General features: G+C 42.0%; 2 protein-coding genes across 2 annotated transcripts; both read right to left on the minus strand.

The window, feature by feature from the left end:
• Positions 1–6,837: 6,837 nt before the first annotated feature.
• loxl5a (lysyl oxidase-like 5a) lies at positions 6,838–10,794 on the minus strand. Its single transcript, XM_062395713.1, has 7 exons — positions 9,762–10,794; positions 8,958–9,066; positions 8,176–8,313; positions 7,872–8,028; positions 7,582–7,677; positions 7,364–7,479; positions 6,838–7,282 (listed from the first exon to the last, which is right to left on the minus strand). Exons 1-7 carry the CDS (start codon positions 10,780–10,782, stop codon positions 7,276–7,278), a joined length of 1,644 nt encoding a protein of 547 aa, XP_062251697.1. The 5' UTR covers positions 10,783–10,794; the 3' UTR covers positions 6,838–7,275.
• Positions 10,795–16,474: 5,680 nt separating this feature from the next.
• Positions 16,475–20,250, minus strand: mibp (muscle-specific beta 1 integrin binding protein). Its single transcript, XM_062396175.1, has 8 exons — positions 20,047–20,250; positions 18,923–19,013; positions 18,461–18,509; positions 18,062–18,236; positions 17,404–17,475; positions 17,188–17,294; positions 16,937–17,022; positions 16,475–16,782 (listed from the first exon to the last, which is right to left on the minus strand). The coding sequence occupies exons 1-7, from the start codon at positions 20,070–20,072 to the stop codon at positions 16,937–16,939; spliced, it is 606 nt and encodes a 201-aa protein (XP_062252159.1). The 5' UTR covers positions 20,073–20,250; the 3' UTR covers positions 16,475–16,782.
• Positions 20,251–21,509: the final 1,259 nt, after the last annotated feature.

A 21,509-nucleotide genomic window follows, 5' to 3' on the forward strand; every position in this document is an offset into this window, starting at 1 on the left:
CTGCTGTTGACACTTTAAAAGTATGTATTAGATATACGTGATGAAGGGTCTGCTTAACCTCTATTAAAATATTGAAGCCACAGTTCATGTGATTGAACCGTTTATTTGTTTAACAGAAGTACTGAGTACATTGTACAAGGAACCTGTCCTTATAAATCAAACAGGACACTTTGGTGAATTAAGGTTTTCAGTCATCAAGTGTTGTCTTAAGACACATAATCAAAGTATTAACTCATATCTTAACTATCAATGATTGAATGGACTCAAACCAAAAGGTAAAAGGCCTGTGATTAATTTTAAATTCCAACAACACGTTCATCAAAGTGTTCTTGTGTGATTACAATTCTGACTGTTACATTCTGTTTCTATTAAAACAGCACTGTGCTGTAGAAAACAATGCATTCTGGGAAATATTTATGAACATTGTACTATACTGCAAACAGCATTGCATTCTGGGGGTGATGTCAGAATCAACGGCAGAGAGGTCCTGCAGAAAGGAATGCTGCTATATTTGTCGAAGACACATGTGGAACCCAAAGTGGTGAAGCCAACAATGGACCTTCTCTAAAGGATGATCCAATCCGATTCCTCCCCCATACCAGCAGGTCTTCAGGAATTGGAAATAAACTGCATCTGCCTTCCTTTGTCTCAATTAGAAAGCTGAGAAATGTCCATTAAATTGTATTTGTATATGCAGCAGGTATTTAAACTGATATTGCATTCCAACAAAAAACCCTCAGCCTTTGTTAATTATTGCTGTTTATTGTATTGGGTGTTATAGTCGTACATGGGCCTGGCGCCCTCTAGGGGCCTTTCGTCTGAATCACCAGCGCTGAACAGAACAGACACATTCAGCAGCGATACAAGTCCTGTCCCGGTCTTCTCCTTCACAAACTGACACACAACGCAGGAAGAACACAAAGGAGAGACCGGTTACACATAGAGCCAAAACCTAATATACATAATCTCAAGGCTCTTTGCTTAAAAGGTCAAGACTTATAGAGAAACACTTTGAAAACAAACTCTTCATTCATCAGACTTTAGGCCAAATTATACTCGTGTTGCACGGACGCACGCATGCACGCAAGACACGCAACACGCCCCTTTCGAGCCCTCTGGCGGCTTGCGTGCGTCTAACTATACAAGAACTATACATGTGAAAACAATAGAATAAAATAAAGAATAAACGTGAGACAGAAGTTCTCTGTTCTACACATTGTATGGATACCCCTTTAACATATCATATCAAGGGGACACAAATATGTATTAACATGTATTCAAATAAAAATAACTTCAGGGTTGTTTCGGTATAAGTGAAGAGCTTAATGAATGAAATAACAATTGTAATGATTATACCAGCGTTCCTTCAAGTGTTTTCCTCTATATAAGCACCATAGTAGAGGAGCAACGCTCATAAACTAATCATAAAGCCTTATCAAAGAGTCAGATCTGTAATTTTCTGCTGTCTGAGAACAGGCCAAGAATTCAAAATGATTTGATCAGAAATCACAGAGTTTTCAACATTGAATTGTTCAATATATAGAAACTCTGTCCCAGTACATGTCCCCTGATCGTTCATTAATAGCTGTGAGGACACATTTGGGACTCACAGGCTTAATAACACCAACACCTTCCGCTGTCTGCTGCGTCGATGGGCCGGTCCGACTCAACAGGGGACACCCCCACGCCGAGAGGGACAGGGTGGAGACTCTCACTTGCAGGTCCGACACACCGGCCTGAGGAGGGCAGCAGCTCCACATCAGTGAGAAGCTTACCGATTCTTAATGATCCATTCTGTCAAACTGGTGATTTTGTTCTTTTACCTGCACCAAGGACAAGATGTTCCCACCTGTTTGTTTGAAGAGGAAAGAAAAGCAGAGTCATGATTCCAGTGAAGTCGGTGGAAGGATGTTTATTGAGCATTAAAGCAGAGACAAGTAGAAACAGAACTTTTCTCTCTGAGATGTTTTTCTTCTCGTTACATCTGGTTTGTCACAGAGGAAATTATCCATGTGTTTGACTCATAGACTTAATATAAAGGCTTTGACTTGGATGTGCTGCTGTTATACTGCAGCGCCACCTGTGGTTCAAAAGTGGAAACGCCACCACCGCTCTGCACCTGATGCAGAAATTATAACGTCCCATTTTTAAGTCCAGAGTTTTGATCTTTTGTGTCAAAAACAAAACTCAGATTTTAAACTCAAAGTGATTTCAATGTGTTTAACTTTGTGTGGAACTAAATCAATTTGTGACGTGAATCCAGGAACTTTAAGATTATAAACAAATGTATACACAGAATGTGGTTCTACACACATGGAGACATACTGAGGGACAAAGGTGGAAAGGTGGCCAGCTCTGAATTCTTGGGCCTTGTCGGGCTAGGATCCAGGTCTGTTGTACATAATCCCCCAGTACGAACATCATCCATCCTTCCAAAATCCACATTTACCTGCCAGCAGACATGTACATTCCTCTTGTTTTCACAGTAGCACAACATTTGAGACATCGACAGTCTCGTGTCTGCTCCCACATGTCTGCATGTGTACCATCAAGCATCCTACTGGTGAAGCGTAACAGATGTTCGGTGCGAGACGAGCGCCCCGAACATTGTCGGACACTCATGTGTAAAAACCAAACAGTTTGAGCATGTAGAGCATACAAGCTGTCTGCCCCCAGGAGGCCCATCCAGACCTCCTCCTCCTCCAGTCCCACTTCTCAACCCAAAGTTTAACAGGATTAATAACAGCGTGTTTTCAAGCACACAACCTGTTGAGTGTGTTAATATTTACACAGTAGTGACGGGAGGGAAAGTAGAGGCACCATTAGGCTCATATTCTTCTATTTCAGACAGGGAAAGCAGTTAGGTCTGTAATGATTTGTACACGGTCGGACTGAGTGAGTCCTTATCCTGCCCAGGTAAACACTTCTTCCTCCTTCAGGTTGTCAGCTGTGTAAAACCAGGAGGAGAAGAAATATTCAGTCATTTCCACTGCGCTCGCACAAACAGCTTCTTCTCTTTGCCATAAACAAAAGTAAACACAGTCCACAAACAGAACGTGTGGCGTCCAATCGTCCCACCAATGGTGCAAAGTCAAAGTCCAGACTTTGCACACTCAGCGGGGAGCGTTAAAAACAACTTCAGTACGTGTGTAGTCACAATTTTTGGGTAGTGTTAATTTAGCAGGTTTGTTTGATGAACAGCCACAGAGAGGAAAACATGTGCAGGGAAAACAACGTTCCATTCGGTTTTTGTCAAAACAGAATTCAAACTTAACACAACTATCTCTTTCTGTTTGTTGGTTGATTAACAAAACAACTTCACATCAATGGTATATTAATTAATTGAATTCTGATGTATCCACTAATGGAGCTGTTGATATAAAAGTTTAAATTAGGCTGATGGATGTTGATTCAGTCAAACACTGCATGATGTTGATTAGCATGTCAGATGGCATTGACTATTCCTGGGATCATCTCTTTCTGCAGGTGTATCATGATGAACTCATGTTATGTGAATCCTTAATCCAGCTTTAAGGGGTCGTAGTTCGTAAATACATGAAAAATCTGATGCATTGAAATTGCACAAAGCAATACTGCTCATCAATAAAAAGAGACATTATTTACACAAAGTTATTACACAAAAACTACTGATTTACACAAAACTTGGTAGAAGGATATATAATGGGCAAAGAAAGAACATTAACATTCAGGCAAAAGTTCCAGGTCCAGTAAATTTTTTATTGAGCTTTTCTGACATTTTCACCAATTTCCCAGGGAATAATAAATGGATCTGGAAGAATAAGTCACATTTAGGGGTCTGCATCTATACTATTTTTTCATTTAGTTTTTTCCTTTAAATTTATATTTTGAGGAACAAATCAATTAGATTATCAAACTTTTATACAGGACTTAAATCAGATAGTCAGAAACATGACTCAGAATAAAGACTAACGTTGTCAATGTTGTCTCTGCTCTATTTGTAAATAGAAAAATGTTTGCAAACACATCCATCAACATCACAGTAACAGGACGAGTTGATGAGATTACGCAGGGGAAGATGCTGAACAAAACAAAGAAGTCAAATCTATCTTGGATTCCATTCTCTTCAACTCAGGTTCATAATTTAAAGGAGGATTTCTGGAGGTGGAAGGCTGAAGCTTGTGCCTGCAGCAAACTGCCCTCCATCATGTGTCCCTGCAGTCTCGCCTGTTGGCTCTGACGCTTGTTGACCGGGAGTCTCAGACACTCAGACCTTTTGGGCTCGGCCTCACAGACACTCAGCTCGCGATAATAATGGTTTAGCAGTGGTGCTGCTGATGTCAGCGGTTTGCAGTCAGGTTTTCCTGGCCGTCTGCGGGTCTGTGGAATTTCTCTCCTCCCCGTCATCTCCACCAGGAGCGACCGGGACCTCTCCCCATCCTGCACGCCCCGCAGGCTTACAGCACACTGGTCTGCTCTAAGCAAACAGCACCTGGAGCAGGCGGAGGAGAATCGGTCCTGACCCTCTGTCACACTCAACTTCCCATCAGGGGGCTCTCTGACCAAAGATGGTGAGGGCTCGACAGAGAGGCCATGTTTGGATAAGAGGATGAGGGAAATCTGCGGATTGGTAAAATGGGTTCATACCCAGTGTGCTTCGGATAAACTGAGATTTTAATTCTTGATGCCTTTTCATCCTTTCCATCCGCGTAACACTATCATCCTAGTCATGTGAAAGAAACTGGGGCTACTTTACTAGGCTACTTAATTGTTGTCCTTTCCCCCAAAAAAATGTGTTAATCTGATAAAGAAAACGACTAAATACTTTTATATTTACCTAACAAATAAAGTCTCTCAATACTTTATGTCTCATCAAAACTATTCGTTCAAACTCTAAATAAATGAAATTATCCAGAATTTTCCCCAAAAGCCCCAAACTAGAGAAGACAAGCGGAACAATCAAAACAAATTTAGATATTCAGAACAATGTTTTTTCTTCAATCCCCCAACATTTACTGTATCTTGTGATTCTTCAGAGAAGCTGGACCGTAAATCAGGAACTCCAGGACTTGAGATTAGAAGACTGGCCCTCGGAGAGCACATACCTCCACCAAGGCCCGACAGTCCCTGTGAGAAACCACTTTTAAATTCTATAGATCAGAAATTTTATTTGGATCTGCACAAACTCTGCACGCACTCATAAATATCAGTCCCCGAAACATGTGTGATTTTGACCCTTACCTTACCTACTCACCGAGTTGCAAGGAAAACTGTCCTCTAGTTTTTGTCTAATCCAGCTCCAAACAAATGTAGAAGAAAACAAAGCCCTTTATGCAGGATTTATTTTGACATGATTGTACCTTTATTTAAATTAAGTATCTGAACAGGATCTTCCAGCACCGTGACAGTGTTTCAATTCTCAATTTATTCATAAACCTTCTACTTGTTTATACAGTCATGACTGTGTGTAATTGTAATTGTGTCACAGTAAAACACTCCATGACCTCAGCTCCGACCTGCCTATATATTCAACTCAAACACATCCTGAACCTGCTTCCTCTTTCATCCCCTTTTCATTTCCTCCTTTTGGCATGAAAGTAGTGGAAATCCTCGACTTCAAAAAGACCAGTACAAAGTTTCTGTTGAGGCACAAATCCGTCACACCCTGGGTTAAATGCATTAGAGGAGTTCCTGTTTGTCAAATAAAGATTCGACACGATACACATGGAAAGAGAAATGTGGCACTGAAACAAATGAGGGTGAAAAACAGTAAAAAGCTCTTCCTGTCGTATATTTAACGTTGGAACACAGTGAGGTCATGTATTCGTGCTGGACAGCAAACATCGCCACTGTAAAAATAAATGTTGTGGTGATTATTTATACATTGACCAATCACGCAGAATAAATCTGGTGACAAAGTGCAAACGGAGCGAGACTCTTCCCGGACACCTCATCTGGAGCCGCTGACAGGTGAATAAATGTTTTCTCAATCGCTCATCCAAGTTAACACAACATGACAAATATGCAACCAACAACAGCAGGCCGGTGGTGCACAGTGGATGGACGTCCCCTGCTGCTGTTTCCCACAGAGGTAAACGTGCAGAGTGGAATTATTTTCACACGTGTCTCTCTGAGGTGTGCTCTTCCAAAGGCATTCAAGAAATGTACCACCAGCTCAGGTTGTTCATTATGGACAGGTTGTTGACGGTAGCTAGCCAGTGGAATGGCTTCATAGGTCATATTTGTTCAAATTATTTCAACCATAGCGATTATTCATGTGAGCCAGGGGTTGACGAGGGATGAGGCCGGGGGGGGGGGGGTTGGACCCTGAAGAGCCCCTGTCCCGTAAGTTCTCTTTCAAAAAATAGTCACTCCCAAACAATATGAACATTTTCCCAAATATATTTAATGATGTGTGGTTTTGCTCAATGGTATAGAGAAAAGGAAATTGTGCATGGATATTGGACATAAAGTTTATTGGGTCCCTCTGTGTTAATTGTGACCCCTTTATGACCCTTAATTCAGAATCCTAGATCCTCCACTGGTGTCACACTCACACTATTATTTTCCTTTTTCTTTATTATTATATCTTTTACTTTCTGTTGAGGCGCAACTCTGGCACAAGTCGGCACAAATCGCCAAAGTGCTGACTCATTGTGGGAACTGGTGGGTTGCTCTATAAATGTAAGGTCTTGACCTTATTAGGTTATGATTTGGCTCTGAAAATTGAACTGAACTGAATGCCATTTATTATCATTTTAATTGTATTAATATAATAAGCTTTAAACCTATCGATCATTGGAATCCGACGGGAAAAATAGTCTTCAATAGTACTTTTGTTTCCCAAAAAAACAATCTTTAATAAAAATATAATAAAAATGCAGACAACCTTTCAACCATTCAAAAACCTTCAAACTAAACATTTTCAGCGACACTGCTGGAAAAATGTACACAGAATTATTGCTTTAAATTCTTATAATAGAGTATTTGCTTTTTCGGTATTGTAACATACATTGTCCACCATACATATACATTGTCAAATAAAACAAAAGGCTTTTCAATTTCAGAGGAGGATCTTTAAGACTGTTTTTGTTTTTTGTTTCATTTTTGAGTAAATTGAGCAAATACCAGTTGAAAATCTTTAATTCAACAAAAACGATAGCATCACTCCAGCTTGTCTGACGCTTCAATATATCATGTCATATATACAAACAGAGAGAATTATGATAACACTAAACACTTATATATATATATATACTACATATTTCTGTGGTGAAGTTGTCGTCTTCAGTCAGGTCAGCTCCTGTCAAAACAAACAACAGACACCAGTGATCAGCTTGTGTTTCTGATTCAGAAGGGAGAACTCTGTCAGTCTCTTACTTACACTGTGATCCTGCAGTTCCTGGCCTGGACGTAGCCTCCTGTGTATCTGATGTCACAGAGAACCTCGTTGTTGGAGAAGTCCGACTCCTGGACGAGCTGGGAGGGATTCACTGTCACCTGAAAACAACACAACGAGATATGAAATGTAGATATTTGATCCCAGTCGACAGAAAACACACTGGACATCTGACCGCAGATCTACGCCCCCCCCCCCCTCACCTTGAGTATGTAGTTTCCTGGCGGCACATCAGTGATGTCGATCCACTGGCAGTCGATGTTTGCGTGGTACGTATCATAGCAACCAGGACCGAGCCCCTGAGACAAACGCAGACTCACATCAATCACCTTCTTTTTGCTTAAGGGAAAAATGTGTGTGTATTTCTAAATATCATCCTTTTCAATCATCTTACATTAAAACACAGGAAACAACCCAACAAGTGAGAAATAATGAAAATGTCGACTGGACGATTGATGGAAAACTGAAGAAACCATAGACCGTGCCGACCAACCTGTGTGTGAGCGGTGCAGGCAAAGCGCCGACGTACTCCCCGGTCACATGACGTGTCCTCCAGACAGAAGCTGGCCTTGTGTCCCTCAGCCACCTTCTGTCCGGTGGAGACGTCCAGCAGGTCATAGTTACTAAAGGCCTCCATGCTATGGTAATGTCTGCAGGGAGAGAAAGATCCACATGAGTGATGCAAATGTGTCCTGGTCTTGGACAGTCACCTAATTACCTATATGATCAAATAGCCAATAGAGCCTCAAAGTTCCTCAAATATATACTTTAGAGATGTATCTCCCAATTGAACTCACTGGTGACAGCTGTGCCACTCCCAGTCATGTCTGGGCTTCACTGGGAGGAAGTCAGCTGTTCCTTGGTTCTTCACGCGCTGTGGGAACCTCAGCAGGACCCTGTAGTCGAGGTCGCTCACACTCGGATGATACGCGGACCTGAGGGAAAATGAAGCAGGAGACTAACGAGGACAGATCTTAGGAAACCTAAACCATTGAGTGACCCGCCGCTTGTGTTTCTTGCCAATGGCATCTTTACATCACATTATCCATCAGTGCAAACCTCACTTCACTGCACAGTGAACCTTGTCTCGTCCACCACAGACCGTAACACAAACGTAGATCCACCGCCACAGTGGAAGAGGTGGTTTCTGGTCTTGCCTCAGTAGTTCTTGTGTTCACCTCAGGAATCCTTTGACTCTCACTTCAGAGCTTGTTTTACTTGGCAGAGTGGCGGCTCAGATCAGAGGAGAGAAGCTCGGGCGGCTGCCAGGTTTGTGTCCAGCCGCTCTGTCATTCAGCTGTAACTTCCAAACAGGACAGAGGCCGACGCACATCCTGATGTGGCAACGAACCTCAAAGGAATACTGAGTGGCTGTCGTGCTTTTATTCATACACGTGAAACCCATTGATTTGAATCAGTAAAAATATCGTTCGGCTGCTGAATTTCACTATTTCAGACTTTCCTTTGCAATTTAGGAGTCATTAAACATTACTTATAGAAACATTGATAAATAACAGATCATATAATTAAATGGTTTCACTTGACTGACAGACTGATACTGTCAAATAAAGAGGAGTACCTGGACAGACAGTTCTCTTCAGCAGCACAGCGGAGTGCATACATCTGCACTCTCTGGATGTAAGAGGCAGCCTGGATGTAATAAGGATCAGGAACCAAGTCGGGAAGACCTGCAGAAATAAAATCAAACTCAAAATCATGCATATGTATCAGGACCCAGATAGAGTCAGTGACTCGTTTAGCATTGAATAGAGAGTTTACACATAATGAAGGGGAATAATCAACAGAGATATACCTGTACATGCAATAAGGAGAATAGTTAACATTTTAACTGATAAAAACCATCACATTATTCAGGCTGTCACTGAAACAAGGGAATCATGTTAAACAAGTAATTATATTTTATATGGTGAGAATCATATACGTGAATACCTAAATATTGACGAGAGAAGTCTACTGTTCTTTACACTGTCAAAACATAAAAACATAATTTCTCCATTAATGCAGATTAATTACAAATAACTTTTATCATCTCATTTTAACTTCACTTAGAGATTTTTCATACTGGAGACTTTATTTTTATTTTGAGAGACATTAACTCTGACTATTATAAAAATGCCCTAAAAAGTGCATAAAGGGAGGGAATTAAAAAGTAAATGTCAAAGTAAGCCTCAGCAGAGCTCTGAACTGTGCTTCACCAAAATGACTTGGACTTGATGATAAATCGGACTTAAGTTTTTGGGGGCTATTAGTTAAGATTCAGGAACATTATCAGTTTCACTTTAAATAATAAACACTTCAAACCCTGTATTTGGCCAACTGCTTGCACACACGGTGGTCTCTGTATCTCATGGATCTGCCTCACCATTGTGGAAGAACCTGGTGCCATAGCCGGTTCCTGGCGGAGGGCGCGCAGTGATCCTGTTCCTGCGGTCTGGTGGGTAAACGTTGTAGAACACCGAGTTCCTGTGATGGATGCTGTGCGGATCTCTTGGGTCACTTGTAGTCCGTGCTGGATCCGGCCTGGGACCAAAGTGTATTTCTACAGAGTTGCCGGACGGCGCAGTGGGAACTATGTTTGACTCCGGTGTGAGTCTGGTCTGTGAGGGGGCACTGTGCGCAACGGGCGCATCAACCGCACTGGTTTGCTGAAGGATGCGATGCGCATTGCCGCCATCCTCAGCCATGGAGACCGATCCAGATGTGGCAGGTGACCGGGCAGAGCTCTCGGGTCGTATCGGGTCACCTGGGTTGTGCGTAAAGTCCTGTGATCTCATCGGCGACGCGGGGACCTGTTGTGAACCAGCTTCAGCTCCTGTTGCACTCCGACCACCTCGCGGGACCCCGCTGCCAGAGAACTCCTGGGTGGCGGCAGCGGTGCTATTCGACGGACTCTGGTGTGGTCGGTATCCCAAAGGCACAGCCTCTCCGGCAGGGGTCATTCTCAGTGGAGACCGCCCGGGTGACCCTGGTCGACCCGAGGCGAGTAAATACTGTCCAGCATCAGCACCAAGAACAGATGCATCCACGGGACCGAGGTCGTTTTGGAGTGGGTGAACCCAGACTGCGTTCCCTGGGAGTCCGGCTCTGGTTCTGGTGGGTCGACTGGGCGCTAAAGGAAGGTTCACTCTGTTGAAACTGTTCTTAGTCGTTAGTAAAAGCTGAGTGCGTCTTCTGGTCTGTGCCGGGGAGCGGTACTGGGTCCCGGTGCTCAGCAGACTGTGCATCTGACCGTTGTTCTCCCACTGAATCCGGTGTCTCCACGGTCCCACACCTGCGCGTAAATGTTGCTGAGCTGTGCCCAAACACACCAGAAAATAAAGGAGGAAGACCAACACAAGCTTCTCCATGGCTCGGTGCGACTGTGTCTCTATCTGACGAGACATTAACCAAGAACATTTGAGTGTGTCATAAGTAGTGAGGTACTTTGGTCATGTGGTCCGTGGTTTGTGAAAACTCGGTCGTGCCAGCCGCACTTTGAAAATTGATGCGTCCATTCTTGTCTACTCATGGTCTTACGGTACTGGTCCTTGGCTACTTACAGAAGGTTTAATGAAACTTATTATTGAAGGTTGGTTTGATTTCCACACAAATATTTATAATAAATTAAGGGAATATAATATATCTTTATTTTGTATGAAAATTAAAGGCAAAATTGTGCAACTTCTTCATTATGATTATGGCACTCAAAACGATCATGTTAAAAACATTTTTAAGAAAACCATTTAAAGATGATACAGATGTTTCACCTCAACCTTGTTCATGGTGACCCCCCCCCCCCCTGTCTGTATGTCAAGTTTCAGAAGATTTTATTGTTGTATATTTGAGCAAATTAAAAGCAAGTTTAGATACATTTTCATTGTAGTATTAGTAACAGAATGAAAACTTTCCTTTTAAGTATCTCAACATTTCTTCATTAAAATCTTCTGAAAATTGAAACACAGACAGTGGGGTCCTCCATTAACAAGAGTTTCATTCAAACATGTATGTGTCCTTAACTGCATTGTAGTCACAGTTTAAAAGAGGAAACAGATCTATGTAGGTGGAGGTGGCAGTGGAGCCCTTTAGATTTCATATGGATTAAACGTGTATTGAACCGTCCGGGACCCAAAGTCCTGAGACTGACGTTAGATGGAGATACATGAGTTTATATTGTTAATATGACGGTGCTGGATGGTGTTGAGAGTGTGAAGTGACAGGACTGGATTCAGTCTGCCCACTGAGGACCTGTTCCCCCTCTCCACCACACGATGGCAGTGTATCCTCACAGACTGTCTTCAACTTCAACTGTTTTAGTCTCGTGACTTCAGCAGGGGTCACACGTCACGGCCCTTTTCAGTTTTCAACATGAATGAAAAGAAAGACAAGATGATAATCCCTTTCTGTTTCTGTTACCTCTTATTGTAGTAGGTTCTGCTCCAAGATCAAAATCTGGCTGTTGATAAAGCAAATGTATGTTCATGAATCCTACTCTGAACTTATTATACTTTATAAACACATGATCATTCTTTAATGTTTGTTATATAAGACATAACCAAAACAGATTTGTCTTATCTCCCCAGTGATGTCTGCACGTCATATCAGAGAACATTTTAAAGTTAGGTCAAGTTTTACAGCCTTTTTAAAGTTCCGGACATTGTTATGTTACAGACCATAACTCTAAACCAGTCTTCAACATGTAGTGTGTTTATGTGTAATATGAAGGTCTTTGTATCTCACAGACTTTTCTGTGGTAAACTTTTCATCATCCATTTACAGGAGGGATCATTACAAAATAATAATAACGATTACACTAACAATACAACTTAATCAATAGAGCACTATTTTAAACCCACATTACAAAGTGATTTACAATGTCAATAGACACTCATCAAACACATCGGTTTTAAACAGCCAAAAATCTATTTGTTACATCAAAACCAAAATGGTATGTGAAGAGGCAAATAGGGAAATTGAGAGACACTGGCTCAGCTGACATGACATGAACTCCTTGGGCAGGTCGTTCAGAGCCTCGTGGCCCTGAGAGACAGGGAATGCTGATAAATTTATATTCAATTCAAAACAGAGGGGAGCCTGTTTCTTTTCTTGGTCAAAGGCTGAGAAATGGGGAAAACCACGTTGGCCCGAAACAACATCTAGAAGACACTCTTGGATTGTCTCATCTAATCTGCAGCACTTTCCACACCTGAAGAAACCCTTCGTGACACCTGAACAGTAACGCAAAGAAAACTAGAGACACCAGGTTCAGGTAGTTCAGGCCTGCATGTAGCTGTCTGTTTATACTGGTAATGAAAAGGCTGTTGACTGCCCTAAGTAGGTGAGAGGTCCTCCCATGCCCCTGCTGCCACTCCATCTGTGGCTGCAGCTACGTGTCGACACACTGGTAGCCAGGTGCGTGGCAGCAGGCCCCTGAATGCACGAGGCCAGCCAGCACCCTGAGGATTAGAGGAGGTCGTACTGTACGAAGCTTCCTGTGTCCGCTCCTGCACCAACGCCACAAGCACAGATGCCCTCCAAATATACCCACACACACTGGTGGGCACTCAGGGCCTTTCAGCAATGAGTGAGCCTAAACTCATGAGTGAGTGTGAGAAACATGAGTAGGCTAGTGTGTGTGTGTGTGTGTGTGTGTGAGAGTGTGTATGTGAGTGGAGGCACACAATCACAAGGTGCAGGCCATTCAAACCTCCACCTCTCCAAGCACCCCACGCCCCACATGAAGTATCTGACACCTTCACTGAACAATGGCTGGATAGTTTCCATTAAAATATATGTTTGGATCTAAAGAGAGGTCTCTTGAGCAAGGCACTAAACTCTTAACCCCTGCTCAGTATTACTTAACTGACTGTCCCTAGGCTTACAGAGTAGATTTAGTGAAATACGCAAGTACTAACTTTAACTGGAGTGTTTTTATGCTACTGTGGTTCTTCTGAGAGGGGGTTATAGTTTTGTTTTTCTCCACTACATTGATATAACAGTTATAGTAACTAAAACACATGATCAACCTGTCCCATAAGATGCATTACTCTAGATGTTGCACCATAAAGAAGTTAAACTTTGCTGCATTATAGAAAATGATTCAATAACATGGCCTATATCATAAACACCAACATGTTATTACACATGCAGGATATAATGATGATTTGTGCCTGACATGTTTTCACAAAAAAAAATCTGTTTCAAAAATATTTTGTAATCCGTCCTAGTACGTCTTCCAAGGGCGGCTGCGACTCGGAAGATAAAGAGGGCTGAGCAGAAAATAGAGGGTCGGTGGTTCGATCCCTGGTACATTCAGTCTGCAGTCTGAAGTGCCCTCGGGCAAGATGCTGAGCCTCAGATTGTGCTATCTGTGTGACAGGAGTGTCTAAAGGTGCTGTATGAAGTGAGTGAATGCCGCTTTGAGGGGTTGAGAAGTGGAGAATCATTTATCACTCCGACAGAAAGAGTCCAGACAAACAATCCTTATCGTTTGGACTCACGTTGTCTCCTATTGCTTCATTATAAAGCCCATTCTGCACAGTACCTTCTAGTTATAGCTACTAGGTCAATATAGTTAAGTACATTTGCCTCTGAAACACAGTAGACTACAAGTATTAAGTTACATAAACAGGAAGTGTTCAAAGAAATGTACAATAATCTGTATTCAGTAACTGTACATTACTTTTAAATGTACTTTTTGTTTGTTTTTCAAAGTATGCAATGTACTCATTCGTTTTTTTATTAGTGTGTATTTAAAATGACTTATTTTAAACCCACATCAAATTTGGGGTTTATTTTTGGCCTTGGAAACAGCAACAACTTTCCACCTCGTCTGCGGGACAACCTCTGCGGGCGTATGGAAAGTGTTTTTTTAGGTTTAAGTACAGTACTGATACACCTTGTGCACATTGTGTCCTCGTTGTGACAATGTGATGAATGATATGAATGGGATTCAACAGCCATAAAAACAAGAATGGGGTGACTCTTCACACATGCACCTGCGCTGCGTTGTGTTCTGTATGTGTGACCAAAGGATCGGCTCAGTACTAACATCATAAAACAACCCACATCCATAGGAAGATCACCTGACTCCAGATTTACCCTCGGCCACAATGGATTTGCTTCAGTGGGTAATGAGGTCAGGTTTGTCCAGGGAAACGTCTAGACTGGATTTGTTTTCTCAAAGGTTCCTCCTGAGCTGTAGAGCAGAGGGCAATAATAAAGCCACTGCTTCACTCTCTGCGTGAGGTGATGAATTGGGCGCATCAGAATCCTGGTTTGTGTTTGTCATTGTTGAACACATCCACCTGAGTGAGGGCCTGCCTGCGTGTGTGTGGTTTCACTGACCTCACACATGCTGCTGTCATTTTTAGCACCGGCAGTCCAGGCCGGTGTGGTTCAGTCTACGTCCATCTGTTAGAGCGTCACAGCGATCACCTCGTCAACCCTATTTCCACATGACACGCACATGATAGATTACATGTACCCACTGCTGATGGCACGTCGAACCAAAATACTGGTCGTTACTATAAAAGGTGTCAGAATAGGGGAGAGAGAGGCTTTTACCCACGCTCCAATTGAAAGAATAACCTTGGATCATGCTTAAATTCTCAAAAAAAAATTCTAAAACGAAACCTCCTCTTGTTGAACAATTTGTAACCTCATGTTTCCTGTACTGGGACTCAAAATGATCCAATCACATGTGAGAGAGTCCCAACATCTATACAAATACACATGACTTTGACATATAGACGCGGCTTTGTTTTACTAATTAAAATATGTCTTGACTTCCATTCACGTTGGAAATGAAGACCCTTAAAATACACTGCCCCTACCTGACCCTTTTCCATATTTAGCTGCGGTATGATTAGTTGAAGTTCACACTGTCTACCACGTGTCAAGACGAGGTATTCCCTCAGGGGGAAATGAGAAATTATTCTGGCCTATTTATACGTGTGGGGAACATTGGGTGATGTCAGCACGTACGCTGGGCCTCCAGAAATCAAATTCCAGCTCTAATAGCCTAAACCTTGTGGTTAGTCTGATACCTACTCATTGACTCGAGTGAAGGCAGCTATTTCAGAGATGAAACCCCCTCCCAGAACAGATACAGGGGTTCTCAGTCGTTCCAGTCTCTAAAAAAGATACAAGGGGAAATTGGCCGAACGTGGAAGTAGTTCATGCGGGTTGTTTAGATTCTCTAATTCAGAGGAATTTAAGCTTAACTAGATTTAAATCGTGTGTGGTAGGTCCAGAGGGAAAGGACCCACTTTCTTCTAATCTGAAACCCCTGAATAAACAAGCTCTCGCTACCCTCTTTAAACATTTTCATTAAATAGTTAATAGGGGCGGTGTGGCCTAGTGGTTAGAGTGGTGGCTCTCCAACAAGGTTGCCGGTTCAAACCCCACTCTCACCCATCTGCATGCCGAAGTGTCCTTGGCAAGATACTGAACCCCTAAATGGCCCCTCATAAATGTTGAGTGTACCATTTGGACAAAAGCGTCAGCCAAATGACATGTAATGTAATGAGAAATGGTTCCAATAAGTGTTCCTCGACTCTTTGAGTCTAATTAAACAGGTTGGGAATTCACAGCCACCGTTCACAGGTCTGACAGGTCCAGGGTCTTCATGTGGAATCTGAATGTTTCTCGCAACAATCCAAACACATCCAGATTGGGTTAGGTTCACTTGAGAATTCAAATTGACTGAATCGTTGTTGGTCTCCAGAGATATGCTAACCCATCAAAACGTTTTCACTGCCTCTCACCCTATGTCAACTGTGATTGACTCACCACCCCCACCCCCCTGACATTCAAGTGATATGGAGTACTTCCTCAAAGAACTCTTAATGTTATTCATTTGAATGATTGATGTGTAGTAAATTATACAGTTAAGAATTTGCAAATGTACAATGTGATATGTTGACTGGTTGTAAAATGGCATCAATTCATTCATGACTCAAATTCTCTTCTAGGTAAGACTGAGCTGTCTTAATAAAGTCAGATAAAGTTGCCCTCACGAGAGATAATGAAACTGAACACAAGCTCCATGTCCGCTGCGAATACATTTATATGGGTAATTAAAGAAAACACAAATGCTTGATTTTCTGTATCAGCAAACAGCAACAAATACATTTATTTGTAGGAGAATGCAATGGGCGAGCATATGGTCCAGTACAAATCAGTGCTTACAGATAACAGTAAAAGAGGATCAGTAGAATCATGTTTCCAGGAAAAACAAAAATTGATTATCTGAAGATGATAAAAAGACAATGATAAGTTAACATTGGTCTGCTATATATACACAAATAATAAAATTAGATTAAAAAAAACATCTTAAAAAAAGAACCCTCAGGCCCTCAGGACTATTTACAAATTCTGTACAGGGATGGAGAGGAGTCTTCCTGCTGCAAGAAAGAAGAGAACATGGGGTCAGACCAGGTTGTGCATGTGTAATCTATACAAACAGGGTTCCATCAGGGATTTCTTTATTTAAATTTTCTCTCACTTAACTATATGATTCTACAATACTACTAACACCAACAGTGGTTGGTTTCTTACCTATAAACGATTGAGCAGGTTGTTCTGAATGTCTTCATACACCTGGTTGTAGATCTCCTCCTTGGTTTTCACACCATCCAGGTACTCTGTAACAGACAGGAAGGCATCAGATGAGAAAAAAAAAGAAAACTGTCGGGAACTTCTAAACAAACAGATTACACTGAATTTCACAAAGAAAATATGAGCAATTAACTTTAAAAATAATAATAAGAAGAATACACATTGGACAAATCAACACAGCTGTAACATACCAATATTCCAGCAGTTGTCCTCCATCTCTTTCCTGTGCTTCAGGTACATGGGCCAGACGTGGCCATCAAACAGGCCGGGAGGGTCGGGGACAGTGTACTGCCTGGTACTAAAAACAAAAAGTAAGATGCAGGTTAATAACTTCTCAGGAAAAAAATTCATTGAACATAAGAACATGCGTGATATAATATAACCAAACATTTCGGGAATGATCTCACCTCCTCCTTCTTTTGCTCTCCTCATAGGGAACTGAGATGTAATAGCACTTGTTGAAAACATCCAGCAGGGGCCTAGAGGGGAGAAGAACCATGTCATGAGTGACTTTCAAATAAACTAGAGTAAAAGGAGTATAAAGCCATAAAACAGTTTTGACTGTTTCTTATCTACATCTCTGCAGCGTGCTCCACTTTCAGTTTCCAGCACACGGTATCAACCACCCGGCCCCAACTCTTAACGACAACTCTGAGAGCCTCTTTCTGCTGAACACCTTATCTCCGACTGCAGAGCCCGCCCCGACTCTACATGCAGGGGTCTATGTACATGTGCTGGTGGTAGGAAACTAATCATGTGACTCGACAGAAATAACACGGCAGAGTGTTTGTTGTCATGAATTTCTCAGAATTTTTTGAGAACAAGACGCCCTGTTCCCCACCACAGACAATGCTGCTGTCAATGTGTTAACGTGAGACAACGTATTAATCTATAAATAGACCACACGTATGAACTATGCTTACGTGGAGCTACAGACCACAATTATTCAAGTGGGTGCCTTAGGAATTAAGCTTTCATGTCTTTGTACAAACTATATCGACAAGTTAGGAGTTCTTAAAGTTGAACCGAGTCAATGTTAAGAATAAAATATATGTATGAACTTACAGGTAGTTGTAGAGCAGGAAGCCCTCCACGATCAGGATGTGGATCTGGTCGTCTGGGTCCGCCACAACTGAGGGGGAATACAGCGTGACACCATGAGAGCGGGCGAACTTCACAGGGTTCTCTATCCATCCTTTCACTGTGTTGGTCATGGCCTCCATATCCATTGCTGTGATGACTGTAGAGGAAGATTGGTAGAGAGCGAAGCAAGGGAAGATTAGAACAGAGTCAAATAAAGGCTGTAAAATATTGGGAATGTGTTTGTTTGTTGTCTCTGGAGGTTGTTTTCAACTTCATGTTGTGCATTTTAAGGGCTATATGTGTATGTAATATTGCTGAAGTACATGGTATGTGAATGTAAGGTCAACAATGAGACACTGGCAGTCTTCAGTGACGTCTTACCATCCCATTGTCTAAAGCCATCCTTCCCGACTTCTATCTGATCAGGTTTCTGAAATAACAGTCACCAGTAAAACACTGCGGCAACCTCACAGCTCTGAACACTTGCAGTCCACACTCACATGCAAGAGTTAGGACAAAGAGGACACACACACATAAATGTGGAAAAGGCACACTATTTTGGGAATGGACTAAGTAAAGCAAGCTATTGCTAAGTGCACTGCTGGATTAAAATAAGAAACAAGGAAATGTAAAATAAAATAGATTGCAGATGTTAAAATCTGAAACTACTAAGAAAATTAAAAAGGGGATACAGGAAAGAAAAGCAGGTGAAAGACTAATCTGCATAGACATCAAGGCCATTCTCATATCTAGCAGAGAACGATTACATTCGTGGGAGCACTCACATGCAATGTTCATCAGAGAGAGACAAATTCTATGAAATGTCCATCTGCTAAAACTCACCTTGAAAAAGTCATCCTGGTGCACAACACAGCAGTTGGGCAAAGTCTTGATCAGCTTGTTGGTCAGGGTGGTTTTGCCACCGTTAGTGACTCTGAAAGCAGAAAAGCAAGAAGCGACACAAAAAGATGAATAACTTCCTGCAACAGTTAATTTGTAAACAAGCATCTGTGCTATCTTTTCAACGGAAAAATGAAAAATGTGTCTTGTTTATATCGCAAGCAATTTTTGTTGTATAATGTGAACAACAAGTCAAGTAAACAAGGGCTGAATTTAAATAGATTGTGATCAGCAGCAACATTTTAATAGACATATGGAGCTCAATAAAAAAGGCACATTACTGTTGTGGGAAAATGAAAAAAAGTGATAACACGCTGATTTACAACCAGGCCAACATTAGTTTTTAAATTAAATGATGGAGTACAAATAAAAGCATCTGTGCACCAGAAAATGCGACTGTTGGTATTAAATTAGTATTAGTTATTTTAGTACATGTGGTAAAAAGGGTTTAACAACATAATCATTATTAACACCAAGTTCAGTAACCATGTAAGGACCCACTGTGGTGAACAGCAGCATTTTAAAAACGACATGCGGAGTTGAATAATAAAAAAAACATCGCTGTTCACATCAGTGTTAAATACCAAATACAATAACCGTGTGAGATCATGATTTACAGCTGACTTATAGATGCTCATGTGCACCTGTCTTTGTCTGGGGACTCTCCACTGATCTGAACTCTCCCTCCACTTTTCCAACCGGGAACTCGGCGGCGAATTTTCAAAAGTCCCGCTCGATTTGTGACAACAGCGGCCAAACCCGGTGTCACCGCCCGGCTCCCACGTTTTCTGGCGGGCAGCCGATAACGACCGTGGACAGAGTTTTAACCGCCGATAACAAGAGAGGAGCTAAACTATGTACATTTAATAACTTTTACTTTAAACACTAGTTTGCTTTGAGAAGAAGGCACCAGACGTCAGACTCCATCACTACACGGAATAGTGTATTAAAGTTGTAGGTGTAGCTGTGACATTGTGGTGTTTCAGTTAGTTACGCATGTTTTCAAACATTCAAAACATAAGCCAATACTCATCTGTTAGATTTAAACATAAAGAAAACAGACTTACCCGCCAATTCCAATGATGTACTTCATTTTCTTCGTCGCTTCCGGCTCGTCCAGTTCTACGGGAGCTGAAGAGGCTGTTTACAAACGACACGTAGAGAGAGATGGAGGATCGAACTGGTCCCGGGTCCGTCTCTGCAGCGAGTGAGCTGAGTGTCCGGTTCTAGTCCCGCTTCTCCTGCTGCTCGTTCCCTGGCACCCGGAGGCTCCGCGCTTTATATACAACACGCGTCAAAACACGTCACGGCAAAGGCGGCACGCGACGTTCTCGTGGTTTTACGTGCTCGCGCTCTTTTTCCACATCCCCCTGCTACGTGCCCCCCGCGCGGCAGCCAATCAGAGCCAGCAGGAGCTCTGGCCGCCAGCCAATCGTTGCACGGGATTGTCCGGCCGCTGTCGGTGTGTGTCAGCGAAGCGGAAGTGGATCAAGAAATAATCCAGCTGCTGATCCAGCTGCTGAGGTCGCAAACTACTGATGCTACAGACATAAATTTAAAATCTTGAGTTTTCCAGGATCGTTACATATCTAAATAAAAATAAAAAATATAATATCCAGTTAGATAAATAAACAACTTGAGTTACTTGTTAATATTTAAATCAACCATCTATAACAATGCTATTTAACTACACTTTATCTAACATTGTATATTCCATTTTCCTATTTTCTCTTTCATACAGCATTGGATTGTATTATACATGTGTGCCTATGTATTTGTGTATATTTGAGATGAACTTTTTCACACACAGCTACTCATCAGCTTTGGATTTAATCACTGCTTTAGTTATTAATCTATTCGTAACCTCCACAGTGAGGCCTAACCTAAGTATCAATTGTTTGTGGACCTTGTTTGGTTTCTGTGAGCGTCTGGATATAATCACTTTCTGCACCTTTCTCCCTGCCTCGGCTTTCTTTCCCAGTCTGTGTGTCTCTGTGTCACGGGTCTTTCTATTTGTGTGCGTCAGAGGGCATATGTCATAGGTCAGAGGCTCTCCATGACGTGTTAGTGTGTAAAGGAGTAGGTTGGTGGGTTGACCAGTGATGACCTTTCATCTCACATCATCATGATGTCATAGGGCTCTCTGAGTCCATTTTCGGAGCTTTGAGGTGACATGACATGATCACAGTCCTGTCTGAGCATCTCTGGAAGTGGTGGCTTCATACAGAAAAGACAACACCGCAGTAACATGTCCTTGAGCACATACATGTCTTTTTCTAGAGGAAAGCATTACATCATCACTGGGGATCTTCTCTTGTGAGAAACAATGCAAAAGGAGATTTATTTTGGAAACAGGCATTACCTCTGCTGCTCTGTGTAATGAACCTGTGTGTTTTACTGCTCAATACCGTGGCTGCACTGTGGATATGAATGTGTAACAGCAGTGTTTGTTAGTTGATTACATGTTAAAATTACATGGCTGTTTGTTGTTTATCTATATGTCAGCCCTGTGATATACTGGCAACCAGTA

Source organism: Platichthys flesus, chromosome 9 (genome assembly GCF_949316205.1).
Source record: "Platichthys flesus chromosome 9, fPlaFle2.1, whole genome shotgun sequence".
In the NCBI taxonomy this organism is placed as follows: Eukaryota; Metazoa; Chordata; class Actinopteri; order Pleuronectiformes; family Pleuronectidae; genus Platichthys; species Platichthys flesus.

Coding starts and splice junctions, on each gene's coding strand:
- loxl5a (XM_062395713.1), bottom strand. CDS start 10,782: ATGTCTCGTCAGATAGAGACACAGTCGCACCGAGCCATGGAGAAGCTT. Junction 9,067..9,761: donor CACCAGGTTCTTCCACAATG/GTGAGGCAGATC, acceptor TTATTTCTGCAG/GTCTTCCCGACTTGGTTCCT. Junction 7,678..7,871: donor CCTGCACCGCTCACACACAG/GTTGGTCGGCAC, acceptor CGTTTGTCTCAG/GGGCTCGGTCCTGGTTGCTA.
- mibp (XM_062396175.1), bottom strand. CDS start 20,072: ATGAAGTACATCATTGGAATTGGCGG. Junction 18,510..18,922: donor ACCAGGATGACTTTTTCAAG/GTGAGTTTTAGC, acceptor CTGTTATTTCAG/AAACCTGATCAGATAGAAGT. Junction 18,237..18,460: donor TGGCTTTAGACAATGGGATG/GTAAGACGTCAC, acceptor CTTCCTCTACAG/TCATCACAGCAATGGATATG.